At 38.3% G+C, this 26,059-nt stretch overlaps 1 protein-coding gene across 6 annotated transcripts in view; it reads left to right on the top strand.

Moving 5' to 3' along the window:
- ATF7 (activating transcription factor 7) overlaps positions 1-26,059 on the top strand; it is a 93,790-nt gene that overhangs the window by 13,255 nt on the left and 54,476 nt on the right. For all 6 annotated transcript variants that reach the window (XM_027858347.1, XM_027858351.1, XM_027858353.1 and 3 more), the window contains exon 2: positions 9,026-9,094. In XM_027858347.1, the coding sequence (XP_027714148.1) occupies positions 9,047-9,094 (48 nt within the window). In that variant the 5' untranslated portion in view covers positions 9,026-9,046. The remainder of the gene's footprint in view (positions 1-9,025; positions 9,095-26,059) is intronic.

Raw genomic sequence — 26,059 nt, forward strand, 5'->3', positions numbered from 1 at the left:
GATCTGGGAGTTTTAGTAAACAGCAAGCTCAATATGAATTCAGCCCAGTAATATGACAACAAAAAAAACTGATGCTATCTTAGATTCATTCAGAGAAATATAGCATACAGTACTGGAGAAGTAATAGTACCAATTTAGGTCTGAACAGGACAGAGTACATTTGGAATATTGTGTTCAATCCTGGTTAACACATTTTATTTTATTTTATTTTAATTATTTTGAGGGGCATTTGGGGTTAAGTGATTTGCCCAAGGTCACACAGCTAGTAAGTATCAAGTGTCTGAGGTAGTATTTGAACTCAGGTCCTCCTGACTCCAGGGCTGGTGCTCTATCTACTGCGCCACCTAGCTGCCCCTGGGTAACACGTTTTAGAAAGAACATTAATGAACTTAGAACATCCAGAAGATGGTGACCAGAATGGCAAAGGACTTTCAGACTTTGCCATATGCATGTTACTTGAAGGAACTGGGAATATTTGGCCTAGAGAAAAGAAGACATAGAAGATGTCATTCCTATCTCCAGGTATTTGAGAGGCTGTCATAGGGAAGAGAAATTATGCTTGTTCGATGGGTAAGAGGTACCGCTACAGAGAAGCACATTTACATTTGAAATAAGGAAAAACTTCCTAACAGTGAGCTAAACCGAGGTGGAATGGGCTTCCTGAAGAGGTCATGTTTTCTTCCTCAGTAGAAGCTTGGATGGGCACTGGGGTGTTGTGGAGCAGATTTTTGGGTCAGATATGGGTTGGTTAGATAGCTTCTGAGATCCTGTGAGAAAACTTTTTTTTTTTTTTAAAATTCAGGAAGGCTGCAACATTTATTCGGTTGGACACAACTTCCCTGCCTTAGAGCTGGCCTTGTTGATACACAGTTCTGAAGCCTCAGTGGGGAATTCCTGACTCCTCATCCCTTGGCTTTTAAACTTTGGTCCCCTGGGCCAATTAAGTGTCAAGAATACTTTTCAGTACTTTTTAGGGAAAAGTAGCCTCACCAGGGTGGAGTAGGGCCTTAGACTATTGCTCCTAGTCTATGTTACTTTTTTTAAAAAATTTATTTATTTTGATTTATCAGCAATCATTTCCATAAGCTTTTGAGTTTTAAATTTTTCTACCCCTCCCTCCCCACTACCCTTCCCAAGACAGCACACAATGTGATATAGGCTATACATATACATTCCTATTAAACATATTTTCACATTAGTGATGTTGTAAGTATTAGACCCAATAGGAGGAACCACCAGAAAGAGGAAACAAACAAAACAGAAGAAAAAAATAGCAAATAGTATGCTTCAATCTGCATTGAAACTCCATAGTTCTTTCTTTGGATGTAGATAGCATTTTCCATCATGAAACCTTTGGAGATGTCTTAGATCCTTGCATTGCTGAGACGGACTAAAGCTGTCAAGGTTAGTCATCACACAACGTGGCTCTTACTGTGTACAATGTTCTCCTGCTTTTGCTCACTTCACTCAGCATCAGTCCATACAAGTCTTTCCAGGTTTTTCTCAAGTCAGCCTGTTCATCATTTCTTATAGCACAGTAGTATTCCATTACATTCATATACCACAACTTGTTCAGCCCTTCCCCTGTGGATGGGCATCCTCTCAATTTCCACTTCTTTGCCACCACAAAAAGAGCTGCTATAAATATTTTTGTACATGTGGATCCTTTTCCCATTTGTATGATCTCTTTGGAATACAGCCCTAGAAGTGGAGAGCACTATTATTGGCCACTCTCATACTGGTTTTATTCAAGCCAGATTTAGGGATAAGAGTGGGAAATTATGGCGTGTATTTGAATCACCGTGGTAATCTACTCATTATAAACTAGAATCTTGGAATCCAGAATTTTTGGAGTAGAAATATGAATCCCAGAGTGATATACAACACTCTTTCCTCCAGCAGAAAGTCTCGGTCCTCATTTTCTGGAATTCACATGGCCTGTGTTGTGGCACACATGCTTGTTTGAGTCCTTTCCTGAAAGAGTAAAACTAGTATAATTCCAAGATGTTGAGGCTCTTGTGTTCAATGAAAGCCAGCGTTGTAGTAGGATTGTGCAGTGTGCAGAGGAGTGGTGTGAAGAGCCTTCGTTTTTCTGGCTGTTCTGAGCTAGGCACTGCAAATACAGCATTGCCTCAGTCACTTAATAGCTATGTGACCCTGAACAAGTCATTTGACCTCTCTCAGCCTTCTCAGTTTCCTCATCTATAAAATGAGGATAATAATAATAGTACCTTCCCTTACAGCGTTGTTGTGAAGATCAAATGAAATAATATATGAAAGTACTTTGCAAATCTTAAAACACTATGTAGTCAGATACTTTATCATTATTATTGATATCTTAGTAGAAGGTAGTTCAGCAGCTTTGAAACTCTGGCTCTGAAGTCAGGAGTACCTGAGTTCAGATATGACCTCAGACACATAACACTCACTAGCTGTATGACTCTGGGCAAGTCACTTAACCCCAATTGCCTCACTAAAAAAAAACAAAAAACAAAAAAAACCATGGGGAAAGGAAATTTAATCTTACTAGGTTCTCTTAGAACATAATTCATCAGTTCCCTTAAAGGGATTGGACTTTATAACAGCATTGTTTTAAATAATGTGTTTTTACCCTTTTACCAAAGACAGAAAGACACACAGACACTCCAGAATATTCATTGCACTTTTTGTAGTATCGAGGAATTGGTAACAAAATGGTTATAGATAATTTGGGTAGTGACTGAACAAACTGTAATAACAATGTCATGGAATATTATTGTGCCATAAGAAATGATAAATATGGTGAATTCAGAGAAACATGCTAAGATTTGTTTTAATTGATGCAGTGAAATAAATGAATCATTAGAGAAATACATACAAAATTACCACAACATTATAAATGAACAAAAGAAGAAAGCGAACTCTTGAGTGACTGAAAAATCAGTAATGATAATCAAACATACTTCCTCTACAAAGCTAACTAACATTTCTATAGGCAGGCACTGTGCTAAACACTTTATAATTGTTATCTCATTTGATCTTCACAACAACCCTGGGAGGTAGGTGCCATTGTTACCCCCATTTTATTGATGAGGAAATTGAGGCAAATGGGGTTAAGTGAGTTGGCCAGTGTCACAAGGTTCTCCTGGCATTGAAGCAGGGGTTCTCTGAGGGCAGAATGTTGCATGTGTTATCAGACATTTCTGGATCAATAGCTTTTAGTTTTTAATTCCTCTTAGGAGGGTTAGGTCCCCAAGTTGTAGGGGAAGATATGCAAGTGACTGTGGTGTTAAGATCAGTGAAACTTATTTAAAAATAAAAATTAAATATAAGTAAAATAGCTTTGCAAATACTCTCAGTTTTTCTCGCCTCCAAATATATTTTCTCCAGTCCATGCACCTAAACCATTATTTCTGCCCCACACCCCTACTCACCAGTAGGAAAATTAATGTAGTAATGTATTTGGCATTCTTTTTTTGTCTTGTCTTTTTACAAGCCCTATGGGTCCATTTTTAGGGCTGCTTTGGAGGCACATGTGATTCTTTTTTTCAGGAATGGGAAAGATGTTGGGTGGATGTGTCCAACTTCTATGCTTTGGGCTACAGGAATCATAATAGGTTTTTTTCCTTCTTTTTTTTAAACAATTCATTTTTAAAAGTATTTTTTCAATTATCAAAAACCTGTCATCCACCCACCTTCCCCAAGAAAAACAAAACCTGTTACAAATACATAGAGTCCATCTAAACAAATTTCTGTATTAGCTGTATCCAAAATGTTATTTGTCCCATTCTGCACTGAGTCCTTCACCTCTCTCAGAGGGTAGGTAGCATGTGTCATCATGAGTCCTTTGGAATCACAGTTGGTCATTACACTGATAAGAATTCCTCCTTCTTTAAAAGCTGTTTGCCTTTACCATGTTGTTGTCCTGTACAAATTGTTTTCATCTTGTCCACTTCACTCTGCATCAATTCATATGAGTCTTCCCAGGTTTCTCTGAAAATATCCCCTTCATCTATCTCCCATAACTTCTTCTTTCATTCCACATTCCCTGCCTTCTCCCCCAACAGGAATTCAGGAGTAACACTGACAGTACAATAAACATTAGTTGACCAATGTGAAAAGCAGGAAAGATTCCCCTGTGCCTCTTTTCCTTCACGGAATGATTAGAGATCCTAAAGTATAGTCTGTTCTCAATTATTCATGGAAATGGAGCCAATGGAGAAGAAAACAGGAACAGGAAAAGAGATCCTGGATAATTTTTAAATGATGACAAACTGGATAATCCAAAAATCTAATTGCAGTCATTAGTCTCAAACTTCTTCCCTGTCAACCTTTTACTAGGACTGTTAACACTTCACCCTGGTCTGCCCTCTGGAAGTACTTGAAGACAGTGTAATTGGCAGATGACCGGCCCCAGAAGCAGTAGCAGCTGCAACAAGGGACCTGAATAGACCCACAAACTAGAGATGTTCCCCATCACCCTATTCCATATCCCTAACTGTAAATGAGGCTTTTTTTTTAATCAAATGATGTAATATATGTAAAGTGCTTTGTAAACCTTAAAGCACAACATATGTCAACTGCTGCTATTATTATTGTTATCACCACTCACCTGACTTCTTTAAAGCATCCTGAGTGAAAGAACCTCTGTTTTACAAGGATATTTTAGAAATTTCTGGTCATTTGAAGGTGAGCTATTGCCTCAAGTCTCTTCCAAGTAAAGAATGAACTTTGGTATTTATGGTGCTTTGTGCCCTTCTGCTTCTGTTGCCAACTATATCTTGCATTTTCCTGTCTAAATTGCCCCTGGTTTTTATCATTAGGAACCTAAAGAAATAGGCACCTGGGTGGGTTTGTGTGTCGATTTTGTTCCTCACTTGAAGTTAAATTTTTATTGGTGATATCTTTTGGTTACTATGGAAATGATTAAAGCAAGGTTAGGGTGGCTCTATAGGACTTAGTCATGGAAACTACATCTCTACAACATTAAACCATCTATCACCCTTCCTCTTTTACTTGTTCACTGATACCTTTCCACTTTAGGATCCCACTACTTGTCATCTCAGTTTATTAAAATCCTTTTTGAGCTTGTTGTGATTTTTTTCCCTATGCTTCTTTCAAAATATTCAGTTAACTTTTTTCTCTTCTCTTTCTGTGTCACAGGAATCTTAAAGGGTCTGTCAGACCCTGAAATCTGGTAGATTTCAGAGGGTCTGTGACCTTGAATGGGAGGAAAAAATTGCATCTTTATTTTCACTAGCCTCTAACTGAAATTTATCATTTCCTTCAGTTATTTAAAAACGTTATTTCAAGAAAGCGTACATAGGTTTTACCAAACTGCCAAAGGGGTCCATGAATAAAATAAAGGTTAAGAACCCCTGCTCTATCACTTTGGGCATTTTGATTTTACTTGGTGAAAGAACTTTCTCTGAGGACCTTGCCCTCTAGGATACCCTTTTTGTACATCTTCGTTTTCTACCTCTAAAGATCCAGACTGAAAGCCTTTTTTTTTTCCCCTTGGCTTAGGGCCTCTTAATGTGTGTCTCCCTCTCCTGTCATTTATTATTTAGCTCTGTAAAATGTTTTGAGTTCAATCTGTGTGAAGGATAAATCGGGAGGCAGACGACAGACTACGAATGCAGTGCCTAGACACATGATCTGCTTGACAAGCAATGCAGTTACAAATGGGTTGTGAGTTAAATTCCAGTGAGTGGCAGCACCATTATTCATCAAGATTTCATCCTCTGTTTCAGTCTGTTTATACCACAGAAATGTGTTGTGTTGGGATATTTTTTTGAAAGGGATGGGAGGGCATCAGTTTGACTTGTAATTAGTTTTATTTTAAATGTCAGACATAAAGAAGCAACAAGCATTTCTTTAGCTGCAACATTAGAGGACAGAGTAGGGAAAAAAGGAGAAATTGAGAACATAAGTTGAGTATTAGCTGTAGCCTTCTGAAAATACAGAATCTTTTGTTTAAATATAGTTAAATAGAGAAATTAGGAAGGGACTGGGAAAATGATAGAATGATTTAAGAGTAATTGTGAGTACTCAATTAAAAACAGTCTTCTCATTGTGATCTACTTTCATGACTTAGCAAATAAGAGGCCAGCAGCAAGTGGAAAGAAACCAGGAAATTAATCAGATGGATTCAGTGACTGCTTGATTTGAATATTTGAAAGTCATGCAAGTGTATATACATATGTACGTTTTTATGACCTCTCACAGGTTTTTGCTTGTTTTTGCTTTTAGTTAAAAAACACATTTTTCCATTTTCTGTAAAAAATTGAAAACTGTGAATTATGGTGTAATTTAGAGAGGCTACTTAAAATTTGATTCTTTTTGACCAGGGGTTCTTAACCTTTTTTCTTGTTATGGCCTCCTTTGGCTTTCTGGTAAGGTCTATGAATTCCTTCTTAGAATGATAGTGCTTTTAAATAATTGAAGGAAATGCTAAATTTCCTTTAACAGTTAATGAAAATAAAAGTTTTTTTTTCCCTGTTCAGGGTCCTATGCCCTCCTGAAATCTATCCATGGACCCCAGGTTTAGAACCCCAGTTTTAGCTTGAAGGGAACCACTTTTCAAATTTCCCAGAGGGTTTTTTTTTTTTTTGCCTGTATTCTCCTATTGGTTATCCCATTATGATAATTGGTTTTCAGAGCTTTTGAAAACCTAGAGCTTTGCTGTCTTCCTTGATATATTCCTCTTGTGTTGTTTCCTTTAAGTTTTGGGATCTCAAATAATTCCTTAAAATACTACTATTCCCATTCCACTGCCAGGGCAACTGAGATCCTCCCTGCTCCCTTCCCTGACCCTTCCCCCCCTCCCCCAAATGGAAAAAAAAAGTGAGCAGATATCTCCAAATTATAGAATCAAGCTAAAGGTTGAAGAATCTTGACTTCTGGTGCCCTGTTCAGTGCTTCTGCTTAAACTTTTATTGTATACTGTATATATTCCCTAGTCTAGAGTAAGCAACAGGACCTGCCTGGTTGAAATATAGGAACACTAGCCATTTGATACTAGCGTTGAGCGTAGAAATTCTGGGACTGGGAAGGCAAATTGGTCTCTAGTAAGTATCAGCAGTAAGGATGTTTTTTTCCAGGGACGATAGCTACTTTCTAAAATTGGCCTTGGTCTTTGCATTTATTTTTCACATCCATGTTATGGTTCCAGAAAGTGTTAAAATCCTCACATGTTTAAAACAAACAAACCAGAAAATCCTCTTGTCCTGAGGCTGTGTGAAGAAGAATGAAGCTCTCATTCTCCTAGTACCCAATCATCAGCTTGAGCTAGCTGCTCCTAGGAACAGAATTTATTGAAGCAATTTATCCTGGCTAAATGTGGTATAAATCTGTGTACACGTATGTACATATAGGCGCAATTCCATTACAGCAGTGGTGTGGCATCGGTTTCCCTCAGAGTTAGACCCTGTTCCTATCACACTGAAAGATGACCAAGAAACCATTTCTATTTCATCTGGCACCTCACACCTATTTGTTGTGTGATTTACTGACCAGACAGCCCAAAAGCCTGGTTTCCCCCAGAGTGAGTTTTAAGAGAGTAAGAGAGATGTTACTCAGCTGTCCTCTGATATTTAAACTGGGCTTCATGGTCAGGAAACTGTCAAATATTGAACTTTAACACATGAGCCAGAATGAATCTGACATGACATTTTGGTTCTATCTCAAATTAAAAATTTGAAACCTAATTGTTCTGTGGCCCTTCCTATATACATTTATATAGTTTGAGATGTAGTTCTTTTCCTTCTTTCCTCCTTCCCTTCCTCTGTCCTTCCTTTGCTTGCTTCCTTCCTTCCGAAATTCTGTTTTCTTGTCTTTCTCTTTTATGGGAATATGCCTGAATACTTCCTTTGAGAGCTTACTCTAATATATTTCTTGTTCCTCTTTTTGCTCCCTCACCCTTTCAAAATACTTTTCATCCTTTTCAAATCTATTCCGTTACAAGTTGCCCTTCCAACTTCAGTCTGTCTTCACCTCAGTTGTTTAGTTCTTTACTAGAATGTAAGAAACCTCACTAATACTTTGAGATGAGACTTTCAAGGGCTCAATTTAAATACTTTTTTAAAGGAAAGAGAGAAGCAGAAACTCATATTAGCCATGTTAACTTCTTCTAAGGAGCAGAGGGGACATTGGTGATTCCTTTTAGGGCCATTTTGGTTCTCCCCTGCAGCAGCACACATCTGTTGGCTTCAGCAGAGCCGCCCAGGAACTCTGGCCAGGAGCAGCACAAACAGCCGGAACATATTTGCCCAGTAAACCCCCAAAGAAATGACATTTGTTTTATTGCTGCTTTTTAAAACCCAGCCATAAATAGAATGGGGGTGGGGGTGGTACAGATATTTCTTGATTTGACATAGACAATTGGTAGGGGGAGAAGGAGGCTCCCAGTGGGGAGGAAAGGTTTTTGTTTTTATTTTTGTATTAATGAAAATAATTTCCCACGCAGCCCAATAGGATGGGTGCTTTGTTTTCCTTGGCAATAATCTGGGATAAACGGCCCTTGCCAACAGCCTCGTAGTTTATACACCGGGGAGCAAGATTATGGCCTTGTAAAATGGAGCACCCCTCCTATAATCCCTTAATTAATTAAATGACAAATTTTGGTCTTCTCCAGGTCAGAAATATGGCTTGTGCATCCGGCACTCGGCGGATTTATCGATATGGGAAACTGCACTGGTTGTAATTCAGCAGGCTGAGGAGAGAAAGGGAAAGAGAGAGAGAGAGAGAGTGTGTGTGTGTGTGTGTGTGTGTATGTGTGATGTATATTTGAAAGGGGGAAATTTTTTAAAGGTTTAAAATTCTTTGACCATTTAAACCTAAATTTTCCTAATCACCAGTTTCAGTTTAGGCACCTAACATACGCCACATGTCTAGCAGGTTCTGGGGCTCCCCCAAAGTAGCCTATGTTTTGATAGATTACATTCCTAGCTACAACACCTGCTTCTAGGCTTGATATTTTTGTAATACTTTTTTTTTTGCCCCAGTGTATTTAAAATAACTTTTTCCCCTCCTTACCCCTCCCCAGCTCCGCTCAGCTATATGAAATATGGGAGACGACAGACCGTTTGTGTGCAATGCCCCGGGCTGTGGACAGGTACGTTTACAATATACTTTATTGTGAATGTCTCGTTGTGAATCAAAGTGGCTGTTTTATCACTAAGGCAAAGAGTTTAAAGCTGGTATTTTACGTGATCACTGGAGGTAATCAAATCAGAGGATTTGCAGTGTGTAAATCCAAGTTATGAGGAAGTGTAGGCACTCTACTGTAATGAAATCTGCCTTGCTTCCTTCCATATTATTATTCTACTGGTGTTTGTTTCCCAACACAGGGCAGGGAAGAAACATTACCCTCCCCTTAAGCTCCTGAGACTGCCCATCTGAATACAAAGAGAGTCTGGAAATTTCAAAGACATCTTCTTTCCTCTCTCTACCCCTTAGCAGATACATAAGGCTACCTAGCATATTGTAAGAGGCCTCTGAGAATGCAGCTATCCTTTGTGAACCCCAAAATACTACTGTCTGTTTTGAGCTCATAAATTGGGGAGGGTATAACCCTGACTTTTTTTGCATAAGATTGAAATGAACCATTAGTGAAAGGCATCTAGCACAGCCATCAAGGACTTGTATATATGGTATTGTATACAGCCTACAGAGCCATTCAGCCATTTTCTAGCCAAGCCCAGAACACATTTTGTGCAGGTGCCCACTCACCCCATAATAATGTAAAATATGTCTGAAGTTGTGATGTTCTGATCTATACTTTTTTTTTAAAGTGCTTTTAGTTTTACAATACTTTTGTTTTAAGATCATATTTTGGGTATTTTTTTCTGTTCTTTATTTTTTCCCTGTGCTTCTCATGTTCCACAAAAGGATAAGGAAAGAGAAACAAAGATCTATCTGTGTCCTTCCTTATGTGTCCTAGCTCTATTACATAATACACATACCAAGGAAAACCAAGTTCCAGACACCAAAACATAAAACTGGGATATCCATAGAAATTGAAGAACTCTAACTCATTTAGGCAATGGAGCAAGGAATGGAGAGCTCCCAAAGTTGTGCAGAATTCACAACCCTTTCTTTTACTATTCTGTTTAGTACACCAGTATTGATCCCTTTCCTTGAAAAAGCTGTCAATTCAGACTTTTGGGGGATTGTTTTCCATGGCATTATATTTTTAGTTTATAATAAAATGTTCTCTAAGGGGCCTTTCAGCTCTAATGTCTACAATTCTATAATTCAATGGGAGGAAATTGAGTTTGCTTCATGGAAATTAACTTCATAACCAATACCTCATTCATAAAGCAAGAAATACTTACTTTAATGATCTCAAGTTCTACTCAATTCCTCTTAACCCTTCCTCAGAGAGCAAAAGTTTAACATGGTCGATTACTGTGGTGCTTCTTAGCAACAGGTTAAGATATAATGATGTAGAGAAACTGTTTTCTTTATACCCTGCTTAAAAATAATGTTAACTTAGATTTATGTAGCACTTCAAAGTTTACTGAGCCCTTTTATGCCTAGTATCTCATTTGATCCTCACAGCTCTGTGAGGTATTATAGATTTTGTTATCCCCTTTCACAGATGAGGAAGTTTAGCCCTAGAGAAGATATGTGACTTGCCTGTAATAACTACCTAAGGTATAGAATCCAAACTTAGCTCTCTCCTGACTCCAGTTGGGAGTCTAATTGTTCCATTATAACACACTGTTAGAATGTGTACCATATTGTATATGAATTTGAAAATATATTTTTTCCTCTTTTGCTCTGGATTTAAAATTTACCTCTTTTGAACTGTAGATTTCTTCTCATAATTTTAATACCTCATTTTCTTGCACAATTACATAGTTTCTGTATTAACTTTGGAACAAAGAGATTCTATAGTTTGTCTTGGTTTTTTAAAACTAGGAAGAGCATGGAGACTTCAAACTCTATAACAGTTACCTTGGTGGCTTTTTTGGCAAAATTCTAGAACACATTATTAACGAGATGGTTTGTGACCAATTAGAAAGTAGTGATGATCATTAAGAACCAGTGTAGGTTCTAATGTTTTCACTATTTCTTTTTTGATAGGTCTATTAAACTAGATCAGGAAGTTGCCATGGACTTAGTTTACCTGGATTTTAGCAAAACATTTGACAAAGACTCACATTATTCTTATGAATAAGAGGGAGAGATGTAGCCTAGAATATAATACACTTAGGCGGATTTAGAATTGCTTGAATAATTGGGCCCAAAGAGTAGTGATTAATGAAGTGAATCTCAACTTGGAGGGAGGTCACTGCCCTTTAGATCTGTCCTGGGCCCTGTTCTGTTCATCATTTCTGTCAGTGTTCTGTCTGAAGGCCTGCTTATCAAATTTGCAGAGAAGGTGGGAGGGATAGTAATACATTGGAGTTTAGAATGTTGAACCAAGTAATAAGATAGGAAAGGCAACAGATTGTATGAAAAAAACATATGACTGACTCCTAAATCTATATACCCAGACATAATCTTCTCATACATGCCATCTTTCATCAACTACTTTCTGGGCCTCTCATGAAAATTCAAACTTTCCATATCTAAAACACATTTTGGATTATCTTCTTCTCTAAATCCAGCCCTCCTCAAAATCCTGTTTCTGACTCATTGCATCCTTCCAGAAACACCACATTTACAACCTCCAACCTTAAGGTCATCTTCAGTTCTTCCTTCTCCCTCACACTGTGTCTAATCAGTTTCTAAATCTTGTTTTGTTTTGTTTTTCTACCTTAGTAGCTCTTGCACTGTCTTCTCTTCATTCACACAGCCACCATCCTAGTTCATTTTCTGTCCCCTGGACAAGACTTAAAATTGATCCTTCAGTCTCTACCTTCCCTCTCTAATCTATTCTCCCCTCCAGTGACAGAATAATCTTCCTAAAATATAAGTCTGACAGTGTCACTCCCCTGCTTAAGAACCTTTAGTGGCTTTCAGTTGCCTCTGTGATAAAATATAAACTCCTCAGCTGGATGTTCAAAACCCTTCACAATCTGGCTTCAGCCTACTTTTCCAGGCTTATAGCATATTATTCTCCTTAAAAATTGGCCTTCTTACTGCTCCTCAAACGGCACCCAGTCTTTACCATTATGCATAGGCTATCCCTCATCCCAGGAATGAGCTCCTTCCTAACCTTTTCCTTTTAGATTTCCTGGCTTTCTTCAAGGCTAGCTAACATGCCATTTCCCTTAGTTATTAGTCCTCTCTCCGTTCTCTTAGAATTATCCTTTAGAAGGCAATGTAGTACAGTGAATGAAGTGCTAGACTTGGAGTCAGGAAGACCTTATGTTCACATCCTTATACCTCTGATACTTACTAGCTATGTGACCCTGGGCAAAAGAACCTCTTTCAGCCTCAGGTTCTTTATCTGTAAAATGAGGATAATTATACCTGGATCTCACAATGAAACTCAAATGAGAAAATGGATGTAAAGCATTTTGTAAGCCTTAAATGCCAGTTTGGCTTAACTTTATGCCAGTTATTATTAGCAACATGGATATATTTATTTGTTTACATGTTATATTTCCCTAGTAGAATGTAAGCCCTTTAAGAGCAAGGACTGGTTTTCATTTTATTCTTTTTTTTTTTTTTTTTTTTTTTTTTAGGCAATTGGGGTTAAGTGACTTGCCCAGGGTCACACAGCTAGTAAGTGTTAAGTGTTTGGTCTGAGGTTGGATTTGAACCCAGGTCCTCCTGACTCCAAGGCTGGTGCTCTATCCACTGCGCCACCTTGCTGCCCCTCATTTTATTCTTGTACCTCAGGCACCCACCATACAGTGCCTTGAACATTTTTTTCTCATTTTGATCTGAACCTATGACTTTATTGGTTATAAAACCAGTTTGTGTCTGAGGCAGGAGGCCACCTCCATCTACTACTCTGCCTTGCACATAGTAGGAGATTAATTAGTGTTTATTGGATTATACTCATGAACTCTGCATTTTCCAAAGCCAGAACTTGGTGTTCTGTCCCTACTATTCCATGAATTCTCACAAACTGGCTTCTCAGGCTTAGAATGCATTCTTCCCTCATTTTTACTTCTTAGAATATTTGTCTTCTTTCAGAGTTCCCCACTCAGGTCCCCCTTCCTCCATGTGGCTCCTAGTGCTCTTGCCTTGCTTGCATTGCTTTGTATCTTACTTCTCTGTGTACTTGCTGTGTCCTAGAGTAGAATGGAATCTCCTTGTGGGCCAAGATTGTTTCTTTGTATCTCCTGCTCAGTACCTTTCATATCATAAACATTTACTAAATGTCTGTCCAAGTGAAGTGGAAGTTTGAGCCTGCTGTGTGACACATCCTCTGGAATAGCTCAGGAGATCATAGGCTGAATTATGGAGGGGGGAAGGTCAATCATATGGGGATAGTGGATTAATTTCTGGGTTCTGCATTTTAGAGAAGACAGGGACAGAGTGGAATAGGTCCAGAGGCAGGTGACCAGGGTGAGAAGAGGACTAGAGACTGAGGTGTGTGCCTCAGAGCCAAGAAGACTTAATTGCCTTGACAGAGAAAGTTTGGATTAGGGAGCTTCAAAGGAGGAAAGTCCTTTACCACTGCAAATTGATGCCTTTTGCGACTTGGAATCTTAGAAAGTTGTCTGCAGGCATAGAGCCAGCCTGTGACAGAGGCAGAACTTGAATCCAGGTCTTCTGACACCTAGCCAGCTCTGGCCAGCCATCCAATGTATGTTTAACCTCTCACAAACAAAACCCCCCAAAGTAAGCAAACAGAAACTAGATACACAAGGCAAAGCATCACCTAACCTTTTTGTAGGGTTGATAGAACTGCAAATAGAACTGATTTAGGCAAGGACCAACTCTGATTGAAAAATAATAGAATCAATTGAAAATTAATGTTGCAAAATTACAAATGACAAGTTTGATCCCAAAGAAGAGATGTAAGAAGACACCTCCTACTACTCCTTTGCAAAAATGGTGAGTACAAAAGCATGGAATATTGCATTTGCTGTCACATCTTTTCAGTATATTGATTAGTTTTGCTAAATTTTTTTCTTCTCTTTCTTTTTCCTTTTAAAAAAATTCCTATTATAAAGGATGGTGCTCTGAGAGAGGGAAGGAGGAGGATTTATGGAGAAGTTTAAACAGTATAAAAACAAAAAGATTTCAGTAAAAATAATTTTTTTAAAAGAAAAAGAATAGCATTGAAGTTGAGGTCCTAAAACGCTTTTTCTCACAGTGACAAGAAATTGGTTGTATGTATAAAACAGAGGCCAACTTTTAGAGCTCCTCCTTCCTGTGTTGCTTTGGTCTCTTACCTACCCATAGTACTATACTATTTAGTGCTTACTCTTCCTATTTCACCATATTATTGAGTGAATGAATCAGTGAAACATTTGTTAAATGTTTACTATGTGCAAAGTACTTCACTAAGTGCTGGAGATACAAACAGAAAAGTAAGACAGCCCTTGCTCTCACCTTCTAACGGGGGAGACAACACAGTGGAAGGTTTCAGCTATAAATCATATGGAAAGGTCTCATGGTCCTTAGCATGCAGCAGCAAAGCAAATGATCATGTCTCTTCTTTCATGTCATTTCCACAGATAAAATCATATCAGTTTCTGATGCTGGACTATTTAACAGTCCCAAGGACTTTGATGTCAAGAACTCTCCTTTCTGGGTCTTCAGTAGCTATGGTAGTAGCGCCTTCGGCTGCACCTCCGTAGGAGTTGCTTCCCAGGATGATGGCTGTGAGTGCTGGACTGGAAGCATTGCCATTCTAAAGACTCTTGGGTTCAGGATACTTGGCCATCTCTTTCAGAAAAGATGGTAGGCAAGGTGGTTTGACTTGCCTGGCTCATGCTACTTCCTGTCTCTCTCAGGGTTGCTTGCTCCTTCATTGAGGCTGGCTCACCTGCCCTCGGTGTGGCAGTTGGTTGGCATTTGATAGGGAAGGCTGACTCACAGGAGTTGCTTCCCCTGATGAAGACTGTAAGGCTTTGGTAGGAAGCTTAACTGGTAGTCTGGGGGTGTTGCCACTCCCAGGCCTCGTGTACTTATCTGCCTTTTGGTAGCAGTTGGTCAGCAGTTGTTGGTGATGGTGATGGAGAGGGTGGGCCACTTTGCTGCAGTGATTTCTCTTTTCAATGATAGTTGTAGGAGCTGGGCTGGGAGCCTGTCTGGTGGTTGGGGGGACGCTGCTATTCCCAAGGTTCCTGAGTTCAGGGTACTGGCTGTCTCCATCACGATCTGAAGGGAGATGGTAGTCACAGTGATGGTGGTAGTGGTAGTGGTGGTGTTTGGACATGCCTGGCACTAGCTGCTTCCTGTCTTACCCTTGGGATATCCTGCTGCTTCAGCTAGGTTGGCTTGCCTGGCCTGTGGGTGGCAGTATAATTGATGGGAATGGCTGGCTCTCCTTTCCCACAGGAGCTGCCTCCCCAGATAGTGGCAGTAAGGGCTGGATTGTTGTAGAGAAAGTGCTTTGTAACTTTTAGAGAATTATGTACCAGTAACCTTCCCTGGTTTCTCTCTCCTGCTTTGTTAATACTCCACTGGTATTTTGATTGTCACATTTCATTAAAACTTCCAGCTTGGGCATTGAAGGTTTATTTTTGGTGATCAAGTGAGTGTGGAGCACAGGGACAACTAACTAGTCCTCTGTTCTGTTCAGATTGCTTATTTCTTGGACAAAGGATGGCAGAGCTCCAAGAGATGTTGGGAAAACAAGTAGATTTATTATTCTTTCAGAACTTTATCTTTAGGTGAAACTCTAGTTCCTTAAGTAAACTCTGCTTTAGTTTCTTAGGATTTTCCATAGGCTTACTTCCAGATATATGAAATAGTGAAAGTTTAGCAAAGAATAAAATAAAATCAAATGTATGGCCCATTCTTTAACCCTAGGAAAAAAGTCAGTTTGAAGCTATTTGATTAAACATAATCTAAATTCCCTATCCCTGAAATTATAGCAAAGTACAGAGACCATCTAAGCTCCAGGAGACGTCTTTAGGTTCAAATAGGTTTAAAGCCTGTTGCCCTAAAGACTATAGAGCGTTGGTGTCAAATTCCAGTAGAAACAGGGGCCACTAGACTGTACATGAGGATCCCTGCAGACCATATTTGACTTTAAAAAAACGCACATTAGGGGCAGCTAGGGGGCACAGTGGATAGAGCACCAGCCCTGAAGTCAGGAGAACCTGAGTACAAATGCGGCCTCAGACCAAGCACTTGATACTTATTAGCTGTGTGACCCTGGACAAGTCACTTAACCCCAATTGCCTAGAAACTAAAACAAAACAAAACAAAAAACACATTAACATTTTCTGTGTTTAATTTTAATCTAATTCAGACGCATTGGGGCTGTTTGACACCTCTGCTATAGAAGGAGGAAAGACAAAATGAAAATTTTTAAAACCACATTTAAAGAAAGGGATTGGTTTTAAAATCAGAAGGTGAATTATAAGAAAATCCACAGAAATTATACATCTGTACCCACTTGTGTTTACTGTCCCTCACTATCCTTTTGTCAAGAGTTCTTCCTGTTCACTCTTGTATTAAGGAACCATTATAGATTAATGCTGAAAGAAGGTGAGAAGAAAATTTACCTAAAATAGACTAGTAGAGTCTGCTACCCACCATATAATCAAAACTGCTGGGCCTTCAATGGATACGTAAACATGTTTTGGTTGCTAGGTCTTTAATGGCTGTTATTTTTGGATTCTGTTCATGATCTACTTCCCAACAGTAAGTCTAATGTGACACAGCTGAGTTCTAAATGTGCTGCATGTACTTTTAGAAAAGATGCTGCTGAAGGTCGTACAGTCTACATTCTTGTCTTAAAAGACAGGTGATAGGGTTTTTTGTGTGTGTGCTTTTCCCTTCCCTGCGTTCTTCCACAGATAGTATCCTCCAAGGCCTTTCATCTCCACAAAGAGGAACTAGGGAGAGCAATAGTCTGGTTAATACCTCTCAATGGGGTTAGTACCAGGAGTAGTTAATGGAGCTGTCTCCTGAGAATGGGATACTGTTGTTAAGGCAAACAATACCCCTGATGCCAGATTGGCAAAGGGTTTGTTGAGTTTAGGCTATGTGAGTTTTTTTGAAATGTATAGAGGGTGCCATCTATATATAATAACAGGTCTGTGATATTGCTTTGCCTCAGTGTTACAAAATAGTGGAAATATGATTAAGCCCTCTGTTGTTCCATGGACCTAGAAAGACTCTTCCCAAGCCATTCATGTTATCTATGGGAAGTAGCTATCTGAGATTATGTTATGTAAAAGTTTTATTATAAATGAAGGCAAGAATTTACAAGTCTTATTTCTGAAATAATATTTTATTTGGGTAGTTGATTATGTAAGTGTAATCCTGTGTCTTTGTTTATGCATCCATCATATGGATACTTTTTGTACAATTTAGGTCCAAATTTAACAGGTCAGTAGGTTCTAGCATATTCTTAGCTCCCTGAATTCAGTTATGATCCAGGTCAGGCAGCTTTAAGCAGACATTCTTACCCTCTAGTTGTTTGTTATGCTCAAAGCTTTGAGTACCTGTGAAAGACACTACCAACATATTGCTAAGACCTGTCTGCTTCTCTGAATATAGGATCACATTTCTCACTTGCAACAGGCCTCTGGGGAGATGCCGCTGATGGACTATTATTAGTATTAGCCCATTATCAGTCATTGAACAAAGGGTTTCTGTCACAACCATTCTGCATCATTCAACCTGCCATTGTTTTTAATAAGGGCAAAATCCTGATTGACCTTTATATTGTTGCCTATGCTCAGACTTGACACAGTCTCTTTTTCCCTAAGGACATCTACCACCTGATCTTTTCTACAGAGTGGCCTCAGGGTAATTTGGAAAGACTGGGGTCCTATCAATAACTTTATCATGAAACATGGCAGTTCACAGTCCTCTGGACTTCTTTTTGCCTCTCCCAAGGCCAAGAACAATGGTAGCAGTGGGATGGGGGGCAGCTTGTTGTATACCTTATCTTGTCATACAATAGGAATAATGTTTATGGTACCGTAGTTCTGGCTTCACTTGGCATTTAACCAACCTCCAAAGCCATTTATTGCTTCATATACTCTGCCACGATGAACATTATCCCCTAAATCTCTATTGCTTTGTAATATACGAAGCAACAAATATCACCTATGATTGGTTAAATTCTGTTATGCCACAAAGGTATATGTTTTATAGCCTGTACAACACAGACCCATAGAGATGATCCCCATTATCCTAGACCCTTCTCTCCACACCCTCTCTTCCTGCCATTGAGTGGGGCAAAGTAGTGCTGTGGGATTGTAAACATGAAATTCTGGCCTTTTAGCAAATTTCCCCTAGCATGGTTAAATAACAGCCAGGAAGCTTGATTTGGAGCCTATTCTTAATTTCTCATGTTAGACTCCTTAAATTGAGTAGCACTGCCAGAAAGAAACAGTTTTGCTGAGTGAATGCTGTTTGTGACAGTGTAAGTCAGCATTAGGATCTGGGAGCCAGATTAATTTTTTAGATTTTAAGGAAAGAAACAAAAAAGGGTGGGAAGAGGCAGCATATTTTAATAGGTCATTGGTTCCTATTTTTAGGTAGGACCTAAATAAACATCACTAAGGGTCTGCAGAGATCTTTTGGAAAGGTTCAAAAAGGGAACCCTGCCCCTGTCCTCTTTGATAATTTAAACTTCAAGTTATCATTTGTTGTCAATAAAATATGGATAGGAATGAGTGGGTGAGATCATACAAAAAGTGCTGTATGTTACAAAGAATGCGTGTGAACCCGACTTTGGGAATTTGTCAAACCCTGATGTAAGCAGTGTTTATAGACTTTGACAGGTGAGAGCCATTTCTGCCAAACAAAAGCAAGCCTTCTTTCCCCACCTTCCCTTTCTCCTACCCCCCAAGAGGTTTTTTTTTTAAATCATCACACATTGCAAATTTTTTATTTAATAATTCATGTTCTGTTCAATAATTCATTCAACCCCCATCTGGTAAGAGTGTTTGCATACTGCCAGGCAGCTGAAAATATACTGTGTTATACTCAATTAGGCCAAATGTTAACCTTATTTTTCTGTAATAATATATTGTTTGTGCAGCACCTTTCTGGAGCATACAAAATGTTTTGTAGACATCTTATTAAAAAGTTATTGATTTTTTAATTGTTTTCAACATCATCTACATTTTCCATTTTCACTCCTCTCTCATCTTCACAGAGAGCCATCCTTTATAAGGAATTTTTAAAAAGGAAAAAAAAGTTCAGCAAAAGTAATGAACACATGGGGGCAGCTAGGTGTTGCAGTGGATAGAGCACCAGCTCTGAAGTCAGGAGGACCTGAATTCAAATCCAGCCTCAGACTAAACACTTGATACTTACTAGCTGTGTGACCCTGGGCAAGTCACTTAACCCCAGTTGCCTTTAAAAAAAAAGTAAATAACACATTGGAAAAGTCTTATATATTCTGTGTTCCCCATGTGTACCCACATCCCCTTTCTTCCCCCCTGCAAAAAAAGAGAGGTGCCTTCTCATCCTCCTTTATTGAGACCAAACTTTTCATAATGTAATATTTGCTTTCATTTGCTTTGCTCTTTCCATTTACATCTTTGTAGTCATTATACATATTGTTTTCTTGGTCTTCCTTTCACTTTGCATCAGTTCATATAAATCATTATAGTCATTCCTTTCTTACAGCATAATAGTAGTCCATTACATTCATGTACCATAACTTGCTTAACCATTCCTCAGTTTGAAGGGCATTGTAGATACCTCTTTTCAGTCTTCATTCTGACTGTGATAGGAACAGACAATGCTGTCTTCATCATATAGATGAGATAGGGAAAACTAAGAGATGGTTAGCAGTTTGCCTGAGATAGCCAGTGATTTCAGAAGCAGAACAAATTGTTTGTTTTGTTTTTTTTTTTATCTTCCAATGCAGTAGTTTTGCCATGTGACCTTTGGGGCGTCTAGTGGGATCATGGGGACATAGATTTCGTGTTCAATAGAATGTAATTTATTTTTGAAAGTCAGGTATTTAGCAAAGTAGGTGAATTTTTTCTTATTCCTTACTTCTACCTGCAGGAAGGTTGTTTATAGCTAATTCAGTCATGCCCAGGAAATGGAGAAGGATCAGTGTTCTAGTTCCATGATCAAGAACTCTGAAATTCCTTTATCCAATCATTTCCTAATACTTTGCTCCTTTTAAGCTGATTTTCTGTACCCATTACTAAACTGAAATTACTCGCTTTCTAAATGGGTAGCTTGCCTTCATTGCCAAATTTGATAATCTTTTTTCAATCCTCATCCTTCCTGACCTCTCTACAACATTTGATACTGCTGACCACACTCTCTTAATGGATCTCTGGTTTTTCAGAACACTGCTGTATTCTAGGTCTCCTATCTGTCTGGATCTCTTATTCTCCCTTGCTAGATCATTGCCATCCATGTCACACCCTCTAATTATGAGTATGAGGTTCTATCACAGGCCTTCCCATTTCTGTTTACATTCTCTCACTTGATGACATCATTAGCTCTCTAAGTTCTGTTATATCTTTAGGCAGATGAATTCCCAGTGTACTTATACAATCCTACTCTCTTCCCTGAGCTCTAGTCAGCATCACAAACTGCCTGTTAGACATTTCAAACTGAATTTCTTTTTCAAACTCAACATCAAAAACAGAATTTATTCCCACAAACCTATGCTTTTCCAAATCTTCATGATACTCTCAAGGACACCGCCATCCCGCTAGCCATTCCTCTCTCACCCCACGTACCTAACCAATTGCCAAATCTTGTTGATTCTTTTTCTACATTCTTTCTCACATACGTCCCCTTTTTTCCACTACCCTAGGTTATGGCTTCATAACCTCTTGACTAGACTGTTTCAGTGGCCTCCTAATTAGTGTCTCAGTCTCAGATCTCCTTCACTGCAGTCTATTCTCCACATAACCACCAAAATGGTTTTCCTAAAGTGCAGGACAATACACAATAAAACTCTAGAGGTTCCTTGTTACTTCTAGGATCAACAATAAACCCTGGTATTTAAAGCTCTTCACAACCCGGCTTTCTTCCTTTCTAGTCTTTTTATACACTATTTCCTATACATATTCTACTTTTTTGTTTCTCACACAGAAAACTTAAATCTCCTGACCTTGTTTCCTTTGCACTGGCTGTCCCTTGTGCCTGGGATGCCCTCTCTCTTTACCTCTGCCTCTTGGAATCCCTGGTTTTCCTTTAAAACTCAATTCAGGTGCCACTTTATACATGAAACATTTTCTGAAACCCCTCTCCCCCACCCCTTCAATCTCTCTGAAGATGCTAATGTCCTCCCTCCCTAAATTTTCTTAATTTCATTTTGTTACACTCTCTACATGTACTTATATATGTACATGTTGCCTCTTCCCCTTGGAATGTCAGCTTCTTGAACGTTCTACACAGCAACAGCCACGTTGTACAATGACTAACGCTGATAGATTTAGCCCCTCTCAGCAATGCAAGAATCTAAGACATCTCCAAAGGTCTCATGATGGAAAATGCTATCCACAGCCAAGAAAGAACTATGGAGTTTGAATGCAGATTGAAGCATACTATATGCTATTTTTTTCTTCTGTTTTGTTTTGTTTCCTCTTTCTGGTGGTTCTTCCTATTGGTTCAATTCTTCCTTACAATATCACTAATGTGAAATTGGAATGTATATGTATAGCCTATATCAGATTGCGTACTGTCTTGGGGAGTGAGGGGGAGAAAAATTTAAAACTCAAAAGCTTATGGAAGTGATTGTTGATAAATCAAAATAAATTAATTTTAAAAAAAGAAATACATTAGGCATTTGTTAAATGATGATTAAATTGGATTGAATGTCAAAAAAAAAAAAAAAGAATGTCAGCTCCTTGAGGGAAAGAACTGTTTGACTTCGTGCATCCCATTGCTTAGCACAAGCTTATAACATAATAGGAGCTTAGTAAATGCTTATAGCTTGCTTGATTTTTTGAATTCCTTGTGATATGTGGGTGCAGCACAATATTTTGAGTGTGACCCCAAAAACTGTTCTCATTGGGGATTTCCTGATAAAAAAGATAAAATCAGTTATTTCTTTTCCCCAGATCTTCTGCCAGCAGAGGAGGTGTTTTCCATCTCCCTTTTCTAGTACACCAAATTTTTGAAGTTGCCTACCAGATCTGTTATCCTCTCCCTCTTTTTCTACTGATACAAAATCCTAGATCAGCCAAGTTTATTTATGTGATACCTGCCTCATTAAATTGGTTCTTCGTGCCTTTTTTTTTTTTTTTTTTTTGGTCAAACATAATCTTCCAGCTGATGCAGCAGATTAAAAAATGGCCAGTGTGCTTCCTTTGCCTGGTTAGCATTGTTTCCTTAATGCAGATTGACTTGCTCAGCAGTAACGTTTTGTCTGCAGCCCTTGTTAGAACGTTCTCTGTATGTGGATTCATAACACATCTGTGTGTATGTTTGCAGCACTGTATAAATAATAATAAGTAATCACCAGATGGCCCATAACTGCTCCTCTGGACCCGCTAGGTCTCTTGAAGCTGTTAGTAAAGTCTTTTGGCATTTTGCTGGGAAAACTTGTCATAGATTTATTTGTAAAAAAATTCAAACTCACAACTGGGTGTTTAGGGCTAGCTATTGCTGCCTGTGTTGTAAATATTTAACAGGCTTTGCACAATGACAAGTAAAAACACCATTACTACCCACATACAGCGACTGCAGAGCTCTTCTTTTAGCCATTTAGAAAGGAGAAGAGGGGAGGGAGAAGAGAAAAAGCAGATTTTTTTACTGATTGAAAAAAAATTAATTTAAAAAATTTTATAAGAATAAGCCATTCCCCAGTAGAGAAATGATCAAAAGATAATAGTTTTTAAAGAAAGAATCCAAGCTATCAATAACCATGTTTTAAAAAATGCTCTAAATCACCAATAACTAGAGAAATGTAAATTAAAACAACTCTGAGTTTCCACCTCACAACGATTAGATTGGCAACATTGATCCAAAAAAATGACAACAGGGAGATTATGTGAAAATGCTCATTAATGTTCTCTTGGTGAACTTGAATTCATCTTACCTATTTTAGAAAAGAGTTGGAACTATGCCTCAAAAGTTACTAAACTGTTCATACCTTTGGACTTTAACATTACCACTACTAGGCCTATACCCTCATTTCATCCAAAAGAGAAATACTAAATAGAAATTCAAGAGTAATCAGTTGGCATGATTCTGTTTATTTCAGTGTCTTTTGCGTATCTGAGCGTACCCCACAAAGGATTAAAAAAAAGGAAAAGGATCCATATATACAAAAATATTGTAGCAGTTCTTTTCATAGTAACCAAAAATAGATAACTAAGGGACTGTCCTATTGGAGAATGGCTAAACAAATTATAACGTATTAATGTAATGGAACATTATTACACCATAAGAAATGTCAAGACAGTTTCATAGGAAACTGGGAAGACCTCTGTGAACTGATGCAGAGTGAAGTGAGTAGAGCTTGGAGAGCAATTTATACAATAACATCATAATAGACTTTAGAATTCTGATCAATCCATTGATGAAGCATGAGTCCAGAAAACAAAGATGAAATACTATACTTATCTCCTGCCAGAGAGGTGATAGACTCATGGTGCAAAGTGAGATGTATATTTTTTTTCTTTTTTTTAAATTTCATTTTTTAAATTTTTAATTAATTTGTTTTGAATTATCAACAATCACTTCCATAAGCTTTTGAGTTTTAAATTTTTGTCCCCCTCTCTCCCCACCTTCCTCCCCACGATGGTGCGCAATCTGATATAGGCTATACATATACATTCCTATTAAACATATTTTCACATTAGTGATGTTGTAAGTAAAGATTAGAACCAATAGGAGGATCCACGAGAAAGAGGAAACAAAACACAACAGAAGAAAAAAATAGCATAGTATGCTTCGATCTGCATTCAAACTCCATAGTTCTTTCTTCTTTGTGGATAACATTTTCCATCACAAGGCCTTTGGAGATGTCTTAGATCCTTGCATTGCTGAGACGGACTAAATCTATCAACATTAGTCATCGCACAGCGTGGCTGTTACTGTGTGCAACATTCTCCTGGTTCTGCTCACTTCACTCAGCATTAGACCATACAAGTCTTTCCAGGTTTTTCTGAAGTCAGCTTGTTCATCATTTATTATTATTTGGGGGGGGGTGGGAAACGGGTGCTAGGCAGTGGGGTTAAGTGACTTGCCCAGGGTCACACAGCTAGTTAAGTGTTAGGTGTCTGAGGCTGGATTTGAACTCAGGTCCTCTTGAATCCAGAGCCAGTGCTCTATCCACTGCACCACCTAGCTGCCCCTGTTCATCATTTCTTGTAGCACAATAGTATTCCGTTACATTCATATACCACAACTTGTTCAGCCATTCCCCAATTGATAGGCATCCTCTCAATTTCCAATTCTTTGCCACCACAAAAAGAGCTGCTATAAATATTTTTGTACATGTGGGTCCTTTTCCCATTTGTATGATCTCTGTGGAGTATAGCCCTAGAACTGCTATTGCTGGGTCAAAGGGTATGCAGAGATGTGTATTTCTTGGAAATGGCCAAGTGTGTGGGAATTTGTTTTGCTGGACTGTGCATATTTGTTACAATAGTTTTGTTTTTCTTGTCTCCACAACTTCTGGGAGTTTGTAGGAGGAAGAGAAAATAGATTTTTGCTGATTGAAAAAATTTTAATTTTAAAAAAATAGAAGAAAAGCCAATAAATTGTATATTGTGAATAAGGTGCAAGGGATCCTCTATGGAAGACCATTGTAAGGTGAAGAAAGAGAACTTTAGCATTCAACTCAAGAAAATGTGACTGTAACAAACTTAAACTTTTTAACCATGTGCCAGTGACTTACATAAAATTTAAATTGAACTAAATAATGAAAACCAAGACATTTTTTTTCACCTGTAGTTTGGTTAGAGCCAGGTTTTTGAGGCCAAATTACATCCAATTTACAAGTCCTTTTCAAAAAAAGGTTGCAAATATAAGCATCGGCACACACTGAACTAGAATGTAGGCCCTTGAGTCTCTTCTAAAATGTGAAGACATATACTGTTTCATGACAACATATCCTGTAGAGCAAATGATTGCTTTCATTTCTTTCCCTTTTTTCATTGGCATTTTCATGACAGGTAATTACATGTAGAAGGGCTTTTTTTGTTTGTTTATTTGTTTTTATAATCTTTTTTCTTCTGTGAAATATTGGACAGCTCTTATCTCACAAATCAATGGCTTTGATATCTATACCAAATCTTACTTTTTCGTTTAAGATATGTTCTGCTCAAATATGTCTGTGAATTTTTTCAGAAACTTAACCCTAACTGTCCTCAATTCCTTCCGTGGTTTCTTTTTTCATAAGATAAGTAAAGTGAATGTTAAAACAGGAATTGCGTGTCCTAATCCTTAGCGTTAGTTCTCTTTTGTCTGTTTAGATTTAGATGTATTTAACCCCCACAGGGATTGCTCTTTAAATCATAGCATAACGGCTGTTTCTTTCACGTCAGGATGTGCAGTAAGCATCTCTCTTTCGAAACCTCACTTTGGAGAAACAGCATACAAATCAAAAAACAGAAATGCTGTTAAAGTTTGTAGTGTGTGGAGTTTGGGCTACTTCTTATCTCACATAGTCATGCTGGGCATTGGCACAAAAGGAGAAAAAGGATTTTTGAGAATCATGGAGAAAATATTAATGCTTTGGGCATTATCCTCTTTACTGAATGCATTTATATTTTCATTAAGAATTATTTGATGCAATAGAAAATTTGTTTCTGATAGTCTCTTCAGGTAAGTATCTATGCTACAATCATCATGTGGAAATATTTGGGGAGTGAGGAGAAAATGAATATTGAATTTTGTTTAATTAGCTGTTTCACTAGATGAACACCACATGTGTATCCTGGGGTTACAGATTCTGCCATCACATCAAAGAGCTAAACTGATTTCTGCTTAACAAATTGAAATTCCATTAGATGAACTTTTAAATCCTTTTGCTTGCACTGGTTATGTTAAAGCCTAAACAAATACAGCTCCATCTTTGGATCCCAGGTTGAGTTTGCAAGTC

This window comes from Vombatus ursinus, unplaced genomic scaffold, assembly GCF_900497805.2.
Source record: "Vombatus ursinus unplaced genomic scaffold, bare-nosed wombat genome assembly UNPS02012958.1, whole genome shotgun sequence".
NCBI classification, from domain to species: Eukaryota; Metazoa; Chordata; class Mammalia; order Diprotodontia; family Vombatidae; genus Vombatus; species Vombatus ursinus.